The sequence below is a fragment of the Galendromus occidentalis genome, unplaced genomic scaffold (genome assembly GCF_000255335.2).
Source record: "Galendromus occidentalis unplaced genomic scaffold, Mocc_1.1 scf7180000077524, whole genome shotgun sequence".
Taxonomy (NCBI): domain Eukaryota; kingdom Metazoa; phylum Arthropoda; class Arachnida; order Mesostigmata; family Phytoseiidae; genus Galendromus; species Galendromus occidentalis.
The window spans coordinates 312,889-333,347 of NW_003805512.1; the positions used below are offsets into that span (position 1 = coordinate 312,889).

Sequence of the window (20,459 nt, forward strand, 5' to 3'; positions counted from 1 at the left end):
GGAACAAGCGCTGGATTAGACGAATGATTCCCTTTTTCGCCCTAATTACCGGAGGTTTCAAGCGAAAATGTTGTCTATAGCGTCCGTCGATCGCCGCGGAGCCACAAGCTGGAGCGCAAACAGCACAGGCGACTTGATTTCTTTCTCGCTGAATTCAGAGCCAGAAGTCTGTCCGGCAGCTCCGGTTCTGGAGATCGATCTCCCCTCAGGAGTTCCGCAATTGCCATGGAACTGGGGACGTGAGAGAGAAATCAGAGCCGAAGCCTACGGTTCTCGAACGGATCTCGTATCTGTACCATCCATGTGCTTCGGATTGCGCTTTTCTGCCACAATGAACGCAAGCGGGATCGACCCTCTTGGTGCCATGAGGACACGAACCGCCCCTTCTTACTCGAGTCCGACGAGAAATCTTGGACACATCAGGCTTCCCGATCGGTAGCCAAGACCCAGCCATTGGTAGCTTCTTGTCCGCCGAGCTTCCTACGAAATCATTGCAGCGTACCAACGCAAAGCTTGAGCCGTTCACGGTTCGCAGAATCACAGAAGAACTCTTCGCGAGCCGGTGGCTTCACAGCGAGAAAGTCAATCATCGGCAGCGACGAGCCAAGTTCTCTGCTTCGCTGGCACTGATGAGCTTGGAGGCGATCGAGACTTGAGCTTCGAGATAGCTTGTAATCAGTGGCCAGACGACCTCATCTCGAGCTGGAGGTCGCTGGTTCGACACCAAAGCCTCTCCTCCGGAAAGTGTCCAGAAGCCGGGAGCTGCATTCCATTCGGATGCCCCAGGGTCACCATTCCCCACCAGGGTTTCGGTACCTTCCTCCCTGACCACGAGTCGATGAGGATGTCGGTGGAAGAGAAAAAGACTCCCGGCCTCGACCGCGAAGTGAGAATAACGCGTCCAAATTCGAGCTCGACGGCTGCTTGCAATTCGAGGCATCGGCATGATACGTCCATAACAATCATGTTCTGCTTCGCTCTTGCGCTCGAATTGGGCACGCGCGCGGGCCGCGCCTCAGTTCCGAGACGAATGCTCGGAGACGTATCTGATGCTCGCTCGCCCAAGAATCCCAAATATGCCGTGACACCCACGGAGATAGGGCAGATCCTCCGCTTACTCTCCAGAGTCGTAGAGGAAACAACTAGGAGATATTTTCCCCGTCAATATTCTTCAAGACCGAGCACAATTTGACTTCGCAGCCGACGCATACAATTTGAAATTGGTTCCCCCCTACTTTTGCGTCCTACCTCTTCCCGAGCATCCAAAAGGTTCCCCCCGTGTCAAACACATGAGTCTCTCGATTGACTCAATAGTTTCCATGTGGATAGAACACCGACGTACTTCTCATATACGATTGAGACGAATGCATATTACATCCAGGTTTACTCCGTTTCCCGATTCGGTAGCGCAGTCAAAAGAATCGGAAAAGCATGTTCTCCGCTCTATTGTACAGATAAAACTACGCGCCGCTCGTGGTGTTTCAGATTGATATTTCCCTGCGACTCACCTCTGATGGACACTACCGCTCTCAACAAATCGAAGCGGAGACCGACAGGGATTGTGCGAGAGAATCGACCGTCCATAAACTCGTACAAATCCTGAGCCATGAAAACTTCCTGCGTTTTTTCCTTCGAATGTTCCGAAGCGACTAAGAATGGACTGGAGCCTACAAACATTATCACGAAGACGTCTTGGTTGAGGATCACGTTAGATCGATGATTTGCATGAGAATCGCTCGCCACAAACGATGATGCGTCGATTGCTTCTGCAGACTCCAAAGGACGAATGAAGCCCGATGATCTATGGGATCGAAGGACGGCGGGGGGATGACAGCTAGACCATCCTAAAAATGTCAAGGAATGGGGAGACACATCCAGTCCTAATAACGAACGACCCGCGCAGAGGTATGAGGTCTGATCGCCGACAGGCAGTCAGAGCGGCGCATCTCTTCCCGTATCTTGGCCTGATCGTAACTTATTCAACGGCGCGGCGCATTTGCTTGTTTACGGGTCGACGATGCGGATCAGGCACGTCTCCCTATACCTACCTAATAATGCATCGCGTTGGAATACAGGCGGAAGAAGAAAACTGGCCCGCAGAGACCTCGGGAGGGGCATAGGTTTACTCGCGGAGCATGATTTGCCAGTGTGAAAATAGATTTGCCGAGATGCCTAGGAATTTTTTCGGTATGGACAGAAATACTCGAGGACGACATGACAAGCCCTCTATCGCTCGAGACTCTACGTTTGGGGAAGTTTCCGGTGGATGAAATCAGAGGAGCACAGACCGTTTCCGGGTGAATTTGGGTATATTGAAATGATGCTATTAACAAAACTTTGAAAACCATCAGAAATGATCATAAGTCACTGTATAAATAGATTGGATTCTTATTGTGGGTAAAATCTCCTCGAGAACGCGTTTCGCTCCGACAACATCCAATTTCCTACACTCGGTGACCCGTCAGGGACTTGTCCATGAACTTGCGGCGCGCGAAGCACAGCCACCACTTCGAGGGTTTGCCTGAAATATCGAGCAGTCATGTTCAGGACAGGCCGCTCCGAAACGCCGAAATCGATTTGGAAGTACGATTCTCTATGCAATGACAATCGGTTTTGGAGATCCTCCACAGTCGAGCAGCGTTCGGATGGGCTTCGCGAAGACTCACCGTCAGCATCGAAGACGCGCTCGATCAAACGAACCCCGCATTCTTGCCTCAGTTGCAGAATGTATTGCTTCAGGGTTTCAGCCTCTGCGGCGGTGCTGGGCTTGCTGTACGTCGAGTTCAGGGGAAAGCCTGGGTCTCCCGGAATGTCGAAGCTACGAAATCAAGACTCCCTCTTAGAACTCTGTTGATTGGTGGAGAAGAGCTCACGAGCTCCGGCTCCCGAAGATCGAGATTCAAATCTTGATATGTATGATCTACTCATTGAAACTCGAGTTTGCGGAGCCTCGAAATTCATTTACCTGGAATGCGCCAAGGCATACATTTCTTGCGAGGCCTGATGTTTCGAGCTGCAGCGTTGCAACCTCTTCAAACAATCAGTTATGTACAGGGTCACATAGATGAGCACTCGATCCGCTTCGGACTTAATCTCGTAGTTCCGGAAGAAGACGTTCGCCCGAAAATAGTTTATGGCCTCATCGATGACATCCTGAGGAGAACAACCAGTTTTCGGGTTAGCGAAATAGTTCGTGAGCTGACTCATGAAGCAAGCACTTGAGATCGTTATGTTCGGAGAATTCGATTTCTGACCAGCACGAAGGTTTGAGGATCCGTTGCATCATGCATTCCTCATCATTCGGAGCAGACTTCGCCACACATAGCATGCTAGCCGCCTAATCACTCAAGCAGCAACCCAAGGACTCTGTTTCATCACTCCTTAAATGGCTCCCGTCTTTCACCTTACAGGGATCCGTCATTACTCACGGTCTCGTCAGTTTGGGGTTTCGGAGCCGGGCCTTTGTATTGTGTTTTCAACGGCAAGAGTGCCATGTTTCCCAAGTTTTGAACTCCAACACATGTCGAATGATAAGCTGGCATCTCTTGTCTGAGGTAAGATCGGAGAGAATCCCGATCGGAGTAGGAGAGGCAGAATATATGACTGCTTCCCTCTTGACAGTTCGGTTTGTTTTCTCTTCTGCTAGTGCTTGCCGACCTACCGCTCCCCCCGTCCGCCGCTCTAAGCCTCGGAACTCCTGTGGCGGGTGATTCGAATGCTTCCGCTCGATAGGCATTTCCGAGAACCCCAAACCCCAACTATCTGACTGTCTGTGTGACATGTTGGAGGGAGTGGATAATTGGTGACAATCACGTATGTATGTTACAGTCGAACCCGCTCATAAGAGACCTCTCGGGGAATTGAAAATGGTCTCTTATATCCGGTTTCTCCAACATCCGAGGTACGGGTTCTCCACGGAAAAATCTGAGAAGTCCCGTTTTCGTATGACTTGGATGCCCATACCATGATTCAGCGCAGAGTCGATCGTTTTCAGAGCGAGTTATGATTTATTCCGGAATTTCATCAGGACCTTATCTTATTCGGGCAGCTTTTGAAAGGAAGAGAAGTCATGGAAGGGCAAACCAGAATTCTGCTTGAGATGGTTCTCTCTTATATAAGAGGCTTCCGAAATGGGATTCTATGGAGCCGGGGTTTCGGAATGGTCTCCTATATCCGGTTTTCTCTTATATCCGGAATTCTTATAAGCGAGGTTTTCTACATGAAGTCCTATGGAGAAAAAATCGGGGAATCGGGATCGGTCTCTTATATATTATATCCGGTTTTCTGTTTTAAGCGGTTTTCTTATAAGCGGGTTTGACTGTAATTCAAGAGGGCAGGAATCGCTATGGCTCCGCATAATTCAAGACTTGAGACATTTGTTTCTCTATACGGCTGCGTGCTTGTTAGGGCTCACGGAAATCTGATGTAGCGAATATATGCAATAAACTCCGAAGGAAACGAAGGAGCGATTCACTCGGAACAACGCGCTGTCAGCGGAAGTCGTGATCTTTATTGAGCACCAGCTCTGACTGACGCTTGCGACCACGTCACAATGTTTCGCCTGTGAGGAGAAATTGACGAAACTTCTCTAAGCTCCGGTATCTATGGCTGATTGTGTTCTTGAGATCTTTGGACATCTCTCCATAAGTCTTGTCGAAGTCTTTCGGCTGGAAGCATGCATCCCATCCGAAATCCTGACTCCCTCGCGGGGAGACAATTTCGCCTTCGGTGACCCCGCGGAAGAGCCGCACACCAGATTCTTCTGATTCGCAATAAGCGAAGGTACAGACGGCTTCCGCGGTTTTGTCCTCGAACCCTGAAATAGAATGTTATTATTATCGCCTGTCAGAGAAATTCTCAGAGATCGAATTTGTATCCTTGTCACTCAAATACATAAGCGCCGGATTCACCTGCAAGTAGCTTATGTAGTCCTTCAGGTTTCAATTTCTCTAGGAACCATTTTATATAGGGACCGGGGAGCCCTCCAAGTGCGTTGAAACACAAGCTCGTGTCTTCAACGAGCACCGGTCCCTTGACCTCCTTGCACGCAATCAAGCATTTTTCCCGCGAAATGTCGTCCATTTCCCCCTGGTATTCCGGTAGGTCGAGTTTAGCTGATGTCAATTCATACCCTGCAACAACATGACAGTAGCTTTATCGGTATGATCACGGCAGCATTCCCAGACCATCATGAGAGGAATTGTACGGGGCCGTCAACACAGGTTGCACGATCCCACTGATCGGACTCAAGCTCTTTGATGTAGGGGGCGATGTCAAAGTAAGACAATTCGGAGTTCGGAGCAAGAGCACCATCTGAGCTCGCTCGCAATCGGATGAGAAAGTATACCCATCCAAAAAGCACATATCGGATCTCGCAATGGACATGTTGGGATTTCTCGCCGCGTATGAAAACATGCACCTACCAGGTATATTCCCCACAATCTGCATGACTTCTTGAAGTTTGTTCTTGTTCCCCGTGACGAAGGTGATTGTTTTCGACATTTTCAGTGCTTCCTCGACTGTCGAACGCCTCTCTGGTGGCCGAGTTGTCGTCTCCGCGCCAGAACGTGCGGCAGCTCCATGTGGTTCTGACAAGACCTTCTCTCGGCAGTGCTAGCGTCAAACACGGCGCCAACATTCGAATCCCACCAGGGCAGTGGATAGCTGATCTCGACTTCAGACGGGCGACACGGATGAAAGCGGCAAGCTGATTACGGTGGCTTTTCCTCTCCAACCTATATATGGCGGGCGTCGTTTAGAGTTGGAAGTCGGTACTAGGACGCATACCGTGGACCGTCAGACGTGCGGGAGCGGCTCTTGGTTCCCAAGTGCGGCGGAGCTCGGTCGCAACCTCTTCGATTCGCGCTGGTGCTGCTCACGCGACTATTCTGTTAAACCAGAGCATCCGAACAATTTCGGATCTCCTCAGAGTCAGAGACACCTGAAATTCTGCGAGCGAATTCAGCGAATTCCCCCAAGAGCCACAGAAAGTGTGGTGGACTGTGCAAAGCGAGAGCAGCAAAAGGATATTTACGACTCCGACAGCGGACGACGGTTCCCGCGCATTCCGGAATTGAGTGTCATCAGAATCCACTCAGCGCTGTTTGACTTCCCCGGGAGAGCACATGGGCTTGGGCGGCTCTTACGAGTGAGCGAGATTAGCCACGAGCTCAGGTGGTCAGTCGTCGGAAACGCGGACTCTCAACTTGGCGGATCGACGAGGGGAAAAGAAAACTGTAAGCTCGAGAGAGGTGCTTCGTGATTTCAAGAGAACATTGCATGACTTAGCGGCCGTGGACGTTTTGCCTCCAACTCGGAGTCTTGGAACCGACGCTCGGTCAAATTCAGAGTCTCTCCAGGAAGCAAGCATGGACGCTGCCCCAGAGAAATGTAAGGACAAATCGGGTGAAGAGGTCGAGCTCGTCTTCACGCGACCGAGACTGTTCACGATCGATGGAGTACCTCTCGCACCGCATAATTTCTGCGTGAAATATTGGAAACAGACGCGCGAATACCTCCCTCGTGATGGTGAGTCCCGCGTCCGCCGAAGTCGGGGACGATGAAACCGCGGGAGAGGGACGACATCTTCCCGATGAGAACCCCCTTCCCAAGAACGCCGACTTCTCTCCCTCACCGAAACATGCCAGATCGCTTCTCCGGAATTCCGTGTAAGCCAGTTTGAAGCCAGGTATTGAAATTTCGAAATGACATGATCAGAATTTCAGACACCACTCTGATAAGTCTCTCTTAGCGTGATAGATCGGCGTTGAGGGGCAGGGGCGACTCCCATCGGGAACAATGCGGTATTCGGAAAGATCTATAGCACAAATTCGTAAATCGTGTCGTCATCGTATGTGATGTGCTCCTCACGGTGAATAGATAAGCTGGTCCGCCGGAGACGAAACAGGTGCGAGCTTATCCTGGATCAATGACATTATGTTAGACATGGTCAAATATTCCATTCCCAGACGACATATTCATCGTCACGTACCCGAAATCAGGGACAACTTGGCTGCAGGAGATATTCTTCAGCCTTTTCAATGGACGTCAGCCGAAAGATATCAAGGAAAGGCGAGTTCTTGTGTTATGTGTCTCACTTCTGTTTTATGCTGCTTCCGACCCCTCCCGACTCTGACACCATATCGGAGCGAGGAACAATAGCCAGGCGCCGAGCATGACTGACTGAGCCAATGACCGTGATATCGCGTCGCCCGGGTATTTTGCAGAGCAATTCATTGTCCGTTCCTGGAGTTCTCTGGTACCGATCTCTGCAATACAATGTACCGGCCTGGTGCCCTGAAGATCCACATGCGTTTCGAACACTCGCCGTATGCTGCGAATGCCAAGTACATTTACTGTGTGAGGAATCCTAAGGATTGCTGCGTTTCGTTCTATTTCCACTCCTTGACGACGTTGGAAAACTTCAAGGACTGCTCATTCGAAGAATATTTTGAGTAAGTCGAGCCTTCTCGACCTTGAATCGATGGTCTGACCCTGTCCGTACGAATGATTTTACACGGGATACTCGCGGATTCCAGATATTTCATGGAGGGTAGACTGGAGTTCGGCAATTACTGGCAGCACCTCGAGTCGTGGTACCCGAATATCGGGAACGGCAACGTGCTATTCCTGACCTACGAAGACATGAAGGAGGATATATTACGGGAGCTGGCCAAGATTGGCGACTTCATTGGAGGCGAATGGGGGATGAAACTCAAAGGAGAAAAAGCCAAAGAGGTCGTGTGTTTATGAAGTACTCTCCACCAAGATTCATATCCGTAACCAATATCTTCCCTCGATTCAATGTTCCGCATTTCGATACAGGTCGCTGAACTCTCCTCGTTCAAGAACATGAAGAGTCTATTCACTGCGGGTGGCGATGGAGACTTTGTCCGTAAGGGGATCGTTCACGACTGGAAGAATCATCTCACTGACGAAATGAGTCAAAGAATCGAAAGAGAGACCTATGCACGTTTGAAAGATGTCTGTCCTGACCTCTTGAAGCAATGGGAGGATCTCGGAGTTCTCTCTGGAAGTGGGGAGAACTAGAAAAACAGTCGAGGATCCGATGGATATTTCACAGCGCGCCTGTCAACCTCAGGAGCAGTGGCGGTCGAGGATGTGAGAAGATCACGGATACCCGTTCGATGCACTAGAGGTCCGAGGATCTGTCAACGATCTACGGGAAACATCTCGCTGCTGAAGATGTGAATTAGATGCTTGTCCTCCCATCAACAACTCACCCCTTGATTCGCTATGTGTATTTCACGATGTGACAGCGAGAAGGAGGTCCTAGAAACGACCGCATAATTCCGGCAGGCTCGGAGAGACGGATTTCCAATACAGGAATCGAATACAGCGTTTATCGAGTGATCCATGTTCCATCCCCTTTATTTCAACAACCTTCCCGCTGATCTCGCAATGACTCAAACTATTCAAGATTAACTAGCATCCTCTGTCGTGGGATCGAAACCTTCCTCAAGGATTTTGGTCTTGAATTTCTCGTATTCCCGTTTTCTGTCGAAATGTTTCACCCACGTCGAGGAGCACTTCGAGGTGAAGGCTTCCCGGAAAGTCGCGCAGGCCTCGAAGTTGTTATCATTCTTGTCCAAGCAGGCCCAGAAGGCGTCTCTGGCGTTGTAACATGCTGTGCGATGTTCCTTGTTCGGGAACGACATGACTGTGGGGATTGATTGGCTGGAAAAGGAACAAGGAGATTCTCATTCACCGGGATCGATGTTCGAATCCGCGCACGTATTTTCTGCTTGCTGGTCGCAGACGCTTCTTACGCTGAAGGTCGGAGTGTCCGGTGTTTTCTTTTCTGCTGGATGCTCTAGCCGAACCAATGGATCGTCGAATTGAAGCAGTTCGTCATGAACTCCAGAGTGAGGGCGACTTGGTCTGTTTCTTGAACATCACCTGGTGGTTCTTTAGCTCTGAGCTGCTCTGTTTTCCCGAATGTCTCAGTCTGCTACGGACGGACAGGGGGACCAGCGGCGACGACGGCGAAATCCTCTCGATGATCTTTGCTGAGAGATCTAGCGCAGCCGGGCGAACTCTCTGGTTTTTCTACGCTGCCGTAGTTTGGACCGCGCTGCATCCCGCTAGGATCTATCGTAATTATATTCGGACCACGGCCGATCAGCCCGTCGAGCCCTTTATTTCTACTCCTTGATATGGGATGCGGAGACGGTGTCAGCTCCGAGCTCAGATCCCGTCCTCGACGGTCGTACGTGGTCGAACGGCGACGGAGGGGACGATGGCAAGGAGTTTAGCCCCTCAGAGGCGGTTTTCTGGGCTGATCATTATCCCGCCTTGTGCGACAGGCAGGACTGCGAGACGCGGACTCGGAGGGCCAAGGAGCTCTCAACATGGTTCATGGATAAGGGAGGCTATCTCGCTCTCGCTCGCTTCGGTAAAATTGAGCTGTCGGCATCGACTTGAGAATCTATGGGAGTCCTGCGTTCTGTCCCAGGCGGCGAGCGAGGAAGAGCCGTTCCCGGCCAACCGAACATCAGAGTCCGCGCCTTCGAGCGTCCATATGCTTCAGAAGTCGCTGTGCTTAAAAGACAGCGCGAGTTTTGACATCAACTCTTGAAATTCCTCCATGTTGGATGGTAAGATTCCCGCTCGCAGAGCTCACGCATTGATCGAGGAATGTAGGAACGCCATTCGATGCTCAGAGCCGTCTCCAAGGTACTTCAGGCTGGTGGAAGAATGGCTGCCGATCGGTGGTCAATTCTCAGCGAGATTCTTTTCTGCTGAGCTGAACAGCGCGCAAGAGGGCTTGCGTCATCAAGTACGCTAAATATTGCGTCGAAATGTCTCCTATGAACAGTTCCCCCGAAAGCCAAAGAAGAAGGGTGTCCCGTCCAATGGGATCGTTCTTCAGGATCATGATCGAAAGATGCGGGTACACACCTCAAACGCTCTCGTAGCGTATATGAAACGGCCTATGAATTCACAGCACGATCGGAGCGAATATTTTTATTAGGATGATGTTGCGCAAAAATTCAGGGCATTGTACAGGGAATATTCTCATTCGCCTTTCTTTCGTCGATTTCCAGTCCTCAAGCTTTACTCCGCGCCTTGTCGACGGACGGACCGCTCGGGAGAGATCGAACCGTAGCCGAAGGAAACACATGTGTGGGTTCTGGATTTGCGCGCTGAACAGCTGAGAGAAAGATGAAGATCAGGTTCTCTCAGGATGTGCTTGCCCCATAGAGTTCGGAGAATATATATGTGATGTGATCGCTCGAGGTCGAGGTCAGGTTCCTGTTTTACTCCATCCCGAAATCCATTCGAGAAGATGCTGCCTAATCCTGTAGAAAAAATTGTGTCAGTGAGCAGCGAACATCCGGTGAGTGTCAAACAGTGTAGTCGTTCTCTGGATGAAGGTATACTGGAAAAAGAGTAGAGGGGAGTCTTCGTATGGAATTCGCTTTCCCTAGGATCACAAAGTCTTCTCCCTAATCACGGGCTTCGGGAGTTGGACAACGGAGAACGTCGGCGAAGAGAAAGCCGAAATCGAATTGAAACTCACAGATCTCGCTCAGATCTCAAGAATAGAAATCGCAAACGAATGTGAGTCGGATCAGTGAGCGGGCTTCGATCGGGACTTTGCCCTCGTCGTACACCACCGGTGATCGAAATGCCAGAAACTAAGTTTCGGAAAATTGCAGCGTCGGCTTGGGTCGACATCAGAGTGTCTCGAGAAGGAATACCAGATGTTCCACTGTTGCCAACACTCTGTCTCCAGACGCGCAAAGAAAGTAAAGAATGTGAGAATTGTCGAGCAAAACGAGTCTTAGAAACGGGAGTCTTCAACGAAGACGTGCGTTCCGACAAGTTCGACTACGTCAAGGTGATCTGCCGTCAGCCGTTCAACAGGTACGTGATCTGAAAAGAACGAACCGAATCGTGCTCGACTCCCTCGCTCAGCATTAGGCGAGGCACCTACTCGATCACTTCAACCGAAGGGTCTCAAATATTCCAGAAACATTAGATATGGATTGTCCCAGTTGAAATTCTATACGCAACCAAGTGAATCGAAGACGAAGAATCCGCAGCGGTCCAATTCGCTGGCGGATTCCGAAGAAGTCGTTTTAAACATTGTCGGAGATAAAACCGAGGAGGACAGCGGAAAACTCATCGGATCCTTAATCAAAACCGCGTCTTTCCGGCACGTCGACAGAGCCAAGCGGATTGTGGTGAGTCCAAACACCTGAATATTAGAATTCGCTTGGGAAGAACATTTAGAATCTGTGCACACCGCAATCCTGGACGACATGATGAATGGATAGTGGCTGGAATGTCTCACATTGATTGATACCGCAGAACACTTCGGTGGCAGATGAAGATGCCGAAGAGTCAACAGATGAGTTGCGTCCTAAAGCAACGCCGAGTATTATTCGGAACTCGTTCAATCCCTCGGCTTCCAAGACGAGTACACCCATCGTACCGAAAAACTCATTCGTTTTCGCTCCCGCGGCTAGCGCAGCCGATCAGGAGACTCGAGCGAAAAAAGCGGCAGCAGAGGCAGATCAGGTGATTCCGGGCCGGTCGCCGAAAAAATCAAAGCTCTCCTACAAGGCAGCCACAGCGATTTACAGTGAGTTGCTCTCGAGAATTCATCAATTCGTTGAATCTTAACATTACTTTCCCGTCGGTTCCGATCCACGATATTTCATTCGTTTACCCCGTCCACAGCACCGGCGAACGAGTCTTCCGGCGAGCGGAAACAGCAGCCGGACGAAGGGCATTCGGGCGAATCTAATTTGAGTTTCCTGAAGAAAACTCTCGCAAGTTGGAAAGGCGCCGACAGGAGCAATCAAACTCCCAAATCGCGTCCGAGGTCTCCCGAAGCGAGATCTTCGGATACAAGGTCGCCGAAGGCGTACATAATCTCGCCTGAGCTCAAGAGACGTCGCTTGGAAGATGATGACCAAGAGAGAAGGCGAGTGCCGCCGCCCACTCGGATTCAGGTGAGGAAGCTCATTCGGAGCTCTGTCCAGGTCTAGATAATTTCGTGGGCGAACGAGCTCTCGTCTTCCTTGAGCACATCCCTCTCAAGGCGGCGCGGTTCCACAGAGGATAGACGCCATGCTCACCAAATCCCCGTCGGGAAGACCTGGCGCACCAAGGAAGAACCGTTCCGTCGTCCACGCTCCTCGGAATCGCGGCGTGATATCGCCTTTCGTTGTGAAAGTCAATACGAAGCCCAAACAGCAGAAGATAACAAATCTGATGGAGCGAATATTTTCGTCTTCCGAGAGCGACGGGGAAGCGTCTACACCCACGCAGGGCTCGAGAGATATCCAAAGAGGGGATACCTCTCATGGAGCAGTCGCAGAAGAGCCGTCGTGTTGCATCGAGGACGACAGTACGGTCAATCATATCAAAAGCGAAGAGGACGAGAGAATCGCGGAAATCATCGAATCCGATGAAGAAGTTGTTGTCAAGACTGAAAGCAGTTTCAATGAGAAAAATTCGCATGTCGACCTCTGTGGTGGTAAGTCGATCGCTTCCCTCAGTGATCAGCTCTCCAGTATAAGATATCCCAATATCCTAGCCGTCCGAGACTCGTAAACGAGACATCGAGCAAGATTCCCGGATCAGTGAGTCATGGATCTCGCCCCCTTTAACTTTTGCTCCTCCCTCTCTTCGAACCAAAGAAGATGTCGTTGAGACGATGGGTCGCGAGCAACCGTCAGCGAAGAAGAAAAGAAACCGGAATCCGCCAATCAATTGCGAAGTCGAAAGCGATTCAGATCTCGAGGTAAAGCGGAATCTGGGCCCTTACTCGGGTTGTCGTATTATAAATTCTGGCCGCATTCCCCCCAGTCTCTGCCTGGACCCGATTAATACCAGGCTCCGATTTCCAGGTGGTCGGGAACGATCTGATGAAGGGAGTGGTGTTCACCCTGAGTGGTTTCAAAAACCCATATAGGTCGTCTTTGAGAAGCATGGCAATATCGATGGGAGCACGCTATCGACCCGATTGGGATGACTCCTGCACACATCTCATGTCAGTTGAGACCTATTTCCTCCTCCTTTGGTTCGATTAGGTATTTTCGATACCGTTCGTTTCCCGTCTCTGACGACCTGTTTTACAGCTGTGCTTTCAAGAACACACCGAAGTACCTCGAAGTGTCGCGGAAGAACGGAAAAATCGTCACAGCGGCGTGGATAGCGACGTCGCACTTGAAGCAGAAGTTATCCGACTGGAGGAAGTGAGTTGGCCGCGAATATTCCTCGTATAGGCGGAATAGAACATTTATGGACTTGAAAAACTTGAACTCACCGCCTGCTCATGCTTTTGTTGTTCCAGCTACCGCTTATTATGACGAGGCGGGTGGAAACCATCGCTGCACTAATTCGATCTCATTCCTTCCCAATGAAAGTCCTCGAGCGGTGCGCAACGAAGACTCAGGACAGCAGTTTTGCGAAATCAGAATAAAGTTTGTTTCTTTTCCTTTCCACTACAACTGGAGATTTAATGTACAATAAAGCTCAGTTCGGCGGACGATCTTCATCGGTCAGTCCGGATAATTCTCCCGCGGAAGACATCTGTGCAGTACTCGAAGTCTAAGGCGGATAACGCAGCCTGGAAATTCCTCATCCTGCAAGACACTCGCAATCTCCTTCCGAACACGGGAAGACTTATACTACGGCATTTATATATATCCTACTAAAATATCACTCAATAAGTATCTCTCGCGTGCGGGTGGTCTATGGAGACAGGAGACCTTCTTGGACGAGTCTTCAACTGCCTAACTATCTCGCAGGAGTTTTCGGATGCGTCCACATTTTAACTTTCTGGCTTCGACGCTGTTGTCGTTATTGAGGAACCTGGAGCCGGGATCATGGGGGATCGTGAGGAATTATATGGGCGGAATAGGTCGACGGGCCACGTCGGGAAGCGACCGCAATAAAACTCACTTCGTCAGCAGAGCCACGTTCGGTAAGATGTCCAAATCTTTGTACCGGACCATGGATGCAATGGAGTCCGGCCAAGTGGGCTCAGTACGGGTCAGGGCTCGACTCGTGAAAACAATCGCCGAGGCGGCCAGAGATGGGCGCAGTCTTTGGAGCGCCAAATCTGCGAAGCAACGACAAAATAAGGATTTTCAGCCCATCATGCAGCCGGCGGGGTCGACTCTTGAATTTTTCTTTCTCTAGAAACTCATAGAAGCTCCGAGCTCCCACGATGACCCTCAGATTCTCCTCCTACCACTAATCGAATGGATTGCTCACTTTTGACAGCGATGGTCTCAAAATATGACGCATGACGCAACACTTCTTGCTTCGAGTAAAAATCGCAGCAATTTTCAAGGAGGTAATCTCTGGAATGTAAGTTTAGAGGAGTTGTGCGGCTGCAATCGGAATTCTCTCCGGTCTCGTTATTCTGCTATCACTGCTCCGAATATTCGAGGAGATAGGATTCAATCGGTTGGGGAGGCGTTAGAACGATCGAAGTCACCTGAATAGACCCATGAATGTATTTATGACGGGAAGAGTCACGTTCCACTGAAAAAAAGTAGCAGACGTTTCTCTACTTCCGTGTACTCCGACAGTGGGAATGGTCTCTCCAGAAGTTTATTCAAATCGCTATTTCGAGGAACTCGGTTGTCCCACTCCAAGGTTTTAGCTGTGGAAGAGCGCCAGCTCGGAATTTTGAGGAAGGCAAAAGGGAAGTTGATACGGCATACCATCTGGAGTAAGGCTGTCGGCTCACCGGCTAGCTGGATGCAGCAGAGAACGTGGAGGTCGAGTTTGGTTTCCAGGAACAGAGTTGAAGCACCATCGACGTATCGATCGAAGAAGTAAACCGCCAATTGATGAACTTCTTCGCAGATACGGAGAGCCTCTTTCGCCCGGCACATCCAGTCTATGATGCGGTGTCTGTGCGGGGTGTACGACGATCGACAACCCAAAGGGAGACGTACGGTCTCGCGAATCAGGAGATTCGCAATTATCTAGAAGGAAGCAGGAATTCGCTTAATTCGATGACTGTCCAGGACTATTCTATTTTTATCGATCACTGGGTCAGTGAGCTCAATTCCCCCGCTCTGAGATTCTCGAAGACGAGGAGCAACGATGGGCTCGACGAATCCAGGGGGCACGAGACGAGAGTGAAGAAATAAACGCATACCTCGTTCTTGTAGTGATCCTCAACCCAAACGGGAGTCCGCTCTTCATCGTCTTCGCGGGAGATTTCCGAGTTCACCGTCACGTACTCATCTGGGCTCTCGCAGGCTCCGGCACTGGAGGGCTTCGCACAATAATTTTCAATTCTGAACTTTTTCGGTGGCGCGGCGTGAAGATCAGCGGGCGACATCTGCAACTTCCTCCTGGCGGCGTGCACGGCGGCATGGCTCGACATGCCGAGCGAGTTCGTCAGTGGATTCGAGCTCTGCTCGTGACGGAAACTCAAAGATTGAGTGAGGGGCGATTCGGTTTGACCTGGACTCGATCTGGCCACCGCAACAGCTAGCGCGAATCATGCAGATTGGACATGGAAATCATCCACGCCATTCGTCGCCGACATCGTCCAAAACCCAAAACACCTTCGAGCTGGGTTCTTCGCAGATTAAAATTAACGAAGTTCGGGATGTCGGTTGCCAGACGGAGGATCGATCAGCGCGGCGACTGGGAAGGGAATGAAGAGTTCCCAAATTCGCCACGACGCTAACATCGAATGTCGAGCATACCTTGCGCGCTCTTTTCCTTTAGAAAATTTCGTCGTGTGCGAATCGCCGCAGGTTAGCAACAGATGATTAAAAACAAATTCAAAAAGTGCGCGAACTTATCGTCTATCAACTCCTGGAGCTTCGATATCGCTCGGGGTCAAGAAAAGACTCTACGCGACTCCTGCATGCCGAGGCGCTGCTGCGGCGTCCATGATTCGGTTCCGGCTCTCGGCAGTTATCAGTTTCAGATAAAACATCCGTCATGAAAATTTTTGTGAGCGTATACGACGCGAGAGAGGGTAATCAATCGATACACAGCTCTATTTGATCTAGGATGCCTTCCAGACGAACGAAATCGGATCCCTGGTGCAAGACTCGGATGGAATCCGTGACGGAATGGAGAACCGGACCTCACGATTAGAAGATCACGGCGCCACACCACTTACACCCCTTCCCCGAAGGCTCGACGGAGAGGGGGAAGTAGAGAGCGGCGGGAGAATCGCAGGTCCTTCAGGCCGCCGTATACGGTGTTGGTCGCGTGCCCCTCTCCGAACGCTCCTCCAGTCCAGAGTCTCACCTGCACGGGTCGATATCGTTCATGGGTACGAGCTACGTTCAGTCCCCCTTTCGGTGGGCTTAAGGCTCGCTCTCTTTTGCCGAAACCTCGAGTGCTATCGTGACCCCGAGATCACCTGACCCGAGATGACATCGATGTTCAAATGCAACTGCGTCTGTATGAGCTTTGTGATCGATGATAACATTATCTAGAGTTACCTGATAATCAAGAAGCCTAGAGACTCGAAAGCTCTACGGTATAAGGAGCTTGCTGACTGGCCTAGGAGGGCATAAATTGCTCCTTCGAAATGAACCGCAAAAAGAGTTCACCGCGAGAGGTTCGGAGAATGCTCCGACGCCGGCGCCGTAGAACTCGTTTCATCGATACGCCGGCGGGAAATCAGATCGAAATGATTGGAATCACCGTCCTATTCCTCGACGAAAGTATCAGGATCGTTCTTGGAAGATCAACCGGAGCTAATCTGAAGAACTGATGTATTGAGGTGTTCCCCGTCCGGAGATGTGAGTGACTTGAGAGACCTGTCTATTGGAGTCACCAGACACTGGACCTTGCCGGCCGCCTACCTGGTTTCTCGGTCCTTGATCCTGGAGAACACGCACTTCGCATTCGCATCGGAGAGGGAGAGACTTGAGGTCCTTATATTCGCATCATAGCCCGCAGAGTGGGTGCATCGGGCTCTATTGCATCTCGTGAAATCGAATGGAAGTCGGTTCGCTTGTCCGCGTCCAAGGATATTGTGATCCGGAACCGGCCGGAAGGGTCCTCAACATCGAGGAGGATCGGTCTCTGTCCTAACTACGACTTGTGGCCGAGGAATAGTACAATCGTACGGAGGGTCAAACTTTTTCACTCGGGTAATGATTCGCGGAGTACCAAAGCTGATTAGATTAGATATTGAAACGAAATATAGCATTAGTGACAGTCGAGGGGGAATCCTGTAGCTCTGAGTCTCGTGAGGAATAACAGATTTCTGAGAGCGACCGAGTAGAAGAAAGGAACGAGGCGGGAGCCCGAGAACCTTCGAGGCGAGGAGGTCGCCGGCTCTCAGGCGGTGAACAACTGGCAAGAGGGGATGGAGGAGCTCCCGCCCGGGTTGTGGAGTTGGGGGAGCCGTTCTCCTTTTGACCCCGGATTTTTCCTGCACATTTCTTCATTCGTGGCGAAATTGAGCGAATCGTGAACATACAGTGTTTCTCATGATCTCATCTTCTTCCTCGACGGCGCCTAGAGACCTTACCGATGAAAACCCAGCCCTGCAGGCTTCCGCTTCCGCCATTAACACTCCGACGCGAGAGAGCTCCTACCCGGCTTGCAAATCGGAGACTCCGGGACTCAGCGCCTGTCCATCGTGTGCTGATGACATGATGGCCGACGGATTACCGTCTACTTGGGACAGGAATTCGGAGCCGAACTCATCTAGACTAGCTGTGGGAAAGACATGATTTCTATGACTTCTGAGATTCTCAAGGTCGCTGTTCCCGCTTGCGCGCCCTTGCAGGTCGCGTGTTGCCTGTTGCTGGAGACATCAGTGAGCTGTATGTCTCACTCCGGGAATCTAGCGAGTATCGATTCTCGAGCGGTGCCGAGCGCTCATCGTCGCGTCGGGGACTTCAGGATTCCTCCCCATCCAGTTCTGCGGAAGCAGAGGTCTCAGACTCAAAGCAGTGCACAGGGAAACAGAATGCGCACCTTTCCTGAAAATTTCGTGTCCCATCATTTCCTGATGGTTTCTATTTCTAGTTGTCGCATATGATCTCGTTTTTCGCGCCTCCCCGAGGAAATTAGCATTCGCGCTGCGTGCGTCCGTACTGCCATGAAGTGCTGACAAACATGTCGAGCGTGCTACGTTCTGCACTCGAAACCGCGGCACCACGAGAGCTGCTCCACGCTCTTGAGCCCGCCCTCGGTAGATATGCCCCCAAGCAGGGGGGGGGTATGTTGTTTGCAAGTTTGGAGAAACTAGATGGCGAACTGAAACGTCTCGTCGAAAGAGAGGTCATCTCACCCGTTTCTCATTCTGAGTTCGCGGCTCCAGTGGTCATCGTAAAGAAGAAAACCGGAGAGATTAGACTATGTGCTGACTACAGTACCAGGTTGAACGAAATAATACAAGACCATCACCACCCCTTACCGACACCAGAAGATATATACACCAAGCTTAACGGTGGGGTAATAAGCAGGACCAACGGGCTCGAGCAAGATATTGGAATGAGAAGCGGGAAAGATTGTACTGTGAATTCGAGAATACTCCCCAAGCAAGTTGGAGAACGATTCCTGCGAGACATCGACCGGAGACGTTCGGTCGATCGCGAACCAGCTCGTATAATTCGGCTAATCTCGGAAATCGTTGCTGAACTTCGTCTCCATCCCATCTCAAGCCACTCAACCTCCCTCGTGCCTCCTAAATATTCGACCACCCTTCGGATACGGGAAGCGTTGCCGTTGAGGCAGGTTCCGGCTTGATTGTTCCATTCGAATTTGCCCGCCAAAGGATTCGGCCGCAACGATTTTGGAGAATTCAGTTCTGGCGATTGATCTGACAGCGAATACCGAATTTGTGGATTTTTGACCCTGGAGCAGGACTTGTAAGGGGCGCAGCTTCCCGGGAAACAGCAAACTCCGTAATCGAAGAACGAATTTGAATCAGCTGTTTGTGCCGAGTGCGCGCCGCCGCTTTGATCAGCCGCGGAGAAGTTCGGGGATTGTTTGGCCTTCGCATGAAAAGGAGCCGTGTGCAATTGCTCATTGTGACCATCATGTTCTATCAAAAAACGAATCGTGTATCAGCTGAATTAAGGACATACTGAGGAGAGATCCCCTCACAGAAATCCGAGTGATCTCCGTCGCTGGCGCTTCCCGGATCAACAAGTGGTCCGGTCGAAAACTCGGTGGAAGAGTAAGCTTATCTGGGCATGTCCTCCTCTAAAACGATGAATTCCCGGGCGGAGAATTTAGAATGTCGTTCATCTTGCCTTCCTTCGGCATGCTCTCATCGAGCCCCAGGCTCAGTGAGAATTCTACTCTTGAGCTTAACATGCGACGTATGGGACCCAACGATTTTTCGGAGAGCCGTTGGATGAACTCCTGCGGTGGCGTGCCTCCCGCGCGCATCCGGAGCCGTCCGAGTGGTCTTTACTGAAATCCTTTTCGGTGCCAGGGGGCGCTAGGGCGGATTCTCCGCCGAGATTTGATGACCAGCTCTTACTACCCTGAGAGTGCTGAGTCGGTTTCGACCAGCGGCCATTTCCCGACTAAACTCTCAATTATTGCAGGGAACGCCATCGAGACCAGGGTGACCAATGGAAAACCAGGTGAGTTGAGCTGGTTCGCTGCCTAGATTAGAGATTTTGAAAGGTTAACGGCGAAAACAACGAGCTCCCGTCAGATGCTCTTGCGGGAAGAGCAGGCAGCACATTATTGCCTCAGGAGCGGCTCCGCTTCTTTTAAGACCTCGACGGTCATGTAGACCAGTCCTCATCAGCTGACCGATACTCGAGGGAGGTCATGAATCCACGTTCCAATTTTCGTAGTTTCCTCAGCTCCTTTAATTGTCTTTCCGAGCCCAGAGTCGACGAATCGTGATAAATCTCTCGATGGGATGCGATTCTCCCCTGTTGTCGTTCGCCCTCGATCGGGTAGAAGGTTGTTTTTGCGCTCTCTCCCTCCGGGCGAATCGTGTCCGTGTTCCGTCCTGTGGTTTGAAATGTTTTCGTATGCGAAGGTTCTCCCAGTGCTAAGATGGGGGACGCGAAAACTCGGCGCCATTTCATAAACCATCTTTTGTTCCTCGACTGCTCGATAAGCGGTAACATTGCCGGAGCGGCGGAGAATCTCCGCCGAGTTAGTTTTGAGTTCTCTGTCGAGAACTTAATCTCCGCTGGATTAGTCTGCCATCGCAACTCGAGGAAAATGTGGATTTGAGTTGAATACTTCTGAGGAACCGTTCAATCACTGCTATTCGAGATTCCTCCGCCTCGGGTTCTCCGACCTTGATCCCCGCCGCTCACGACCAACATCCGCTCGCACTCGTCAGTTCGTCTCGAAACAATTCATGTTCCAAAAAATCATATTGTCACAGAAGATGCGTCCTCTCCAATCTCTCGGCCGCGGCTCTCGGGTTTTCCCCGCTCAGAGATTGATGCGTAGCACACGTGTTGTTCCACCGAGCCAGACCTCGAGCGCCTCTTCCT

The 20,459-nt window shown here is 50.9% G+C and overlaps 5 protein-coding genes across 5 annotated transcripts; 2 read left to right on the forward strand and 3 right to left on the reverse strand.

The window, feature by feature from the left end:
• Positions 1 to 2,290: 2,290 nt before the first annotated feature.
• LOC100906379 (actin-related protein 2/3 complex subunit 3) lies at positions 2,291 to 3,623 on the reverse strand. Its single transcript, XM_003747517.1, has 4 exons — positions 3,429 to 3,623; positions 2,966 to 3,153; positions 2,667 to 2,818; positions 2,291 to 2,521 (listed from the first exon to the last, which is right to left on the reverse strand). The coding sequence occupies exons 1-4, from the start codon at positions 3,540 to 3,542 to the stop codon at positions 2,445 to 2,447; spliced, it is 531 nt and encodes a 176-aa protein (XP_003747565.1). The 5' UTR covers positions 3,543 to 3,623; the 3' UTR covers positions 2,291 to 2,444.
• Positions 3,624 to 4,394: 771 nt separating this feature from the next.
• LOC100904726 (inosine triphosphate pyrophosphatase) lies at positions 4,395 to 5,598 on the reverse strand. Its single transcript, XM_018641149.1, has 3 exons — positions 5,424 to 5,598; positions 4,911 to 5,132; positions 4,395 to 4,816 (listed from the first exon to the last, which is right to left on the reverse strand). Exons 1-3 carry the CDS (start codon positions 5,500 to 5,502, stop codon positions 4,548 to 4,550), a joined length of 570 nt encoding a protein of 189 aa, XP_018496665.1. The 5' UTR covers positions 5,503 to 5,598; the 3' UTR covers positions 4,395 to 4,547.
• A 770-nt stretch (positions 5,599 to 6,368) lies between these two features.
• LOC100904871 (estrogen sulfotransferase, testis isoform) lies at positions 6,369 to 8,343 on the forward strand. Its single transcript, XM_003747666.2, has 5 exons — positions 6,369 to 6,528; positions 6,969 to 7,071; positions 7,227 to 7,454; positions 7,539 to 7,737; positions 7,825 to 8,343. Exons 1-5 carry the CDS (start codon positions 6,369 to 6,371, stop codon positions 8,047 to 8,049), a joined length of 915 nt encoding a protein of 304 aa, XP_003747714.1. The 3' UTR covers positions 8,050 to 8,343.
• A 1,966-nt stretch (positions 8,344 to 10,309) lies between these two features.
• Positions 10,310 to 13,236, forward strand: LOC100905014 (DNA repair protein XRCC1). The gene is made up of 10 exons (XM_029112658.1): positions 10,310 to 10,360; positions 10,452 to 10,584; positions 10,683 to 10,890; positions 10,997 to 11,210; positions 11,338 to 11,611; positions 11,710 to 11,984; positions 12,091 to 12,511; positions 12,675 to 12,778; positions 12,885 to 13,027; positions 13,116 to 13,236. The coding sequence occupies exons 1-10, from the start codon at positions 10,310 to 10,312 to the stop codon at positions 13,234 to 13,236; spliced, it is 1,944 nt and encodes a 647-aa protein (XP_028968491.1).
• A 1,094-nt stretch (positions 13,237 to 14,330) lies between these two features.
• On the reverse strand, positions 14,331 to 15,658 carry LOC100906817 (uncharacterized). The gene is made up of 4 exons (XM_003747519.2): positions 15,155 to 15,658; positions 14,738 to 14,978; positions 14,483 to 14,529; positions 14,331 to 14,345 (listed from the first exon to the last, which is right to left on the reverse strand). The coding sequence occupies exons 1-4, from the start codon at positions 15,383 to 15,385 to the stop codon at positions 14,331 to 14,333; spliced, it is 534 nt and encodes a 177-aa protein (XP_003747567.1). The 5' UTR covers positions 15,386 to 15,658.
• Positions 15,659 to 20,459: the final 4,801 nt, after the last annotated feature.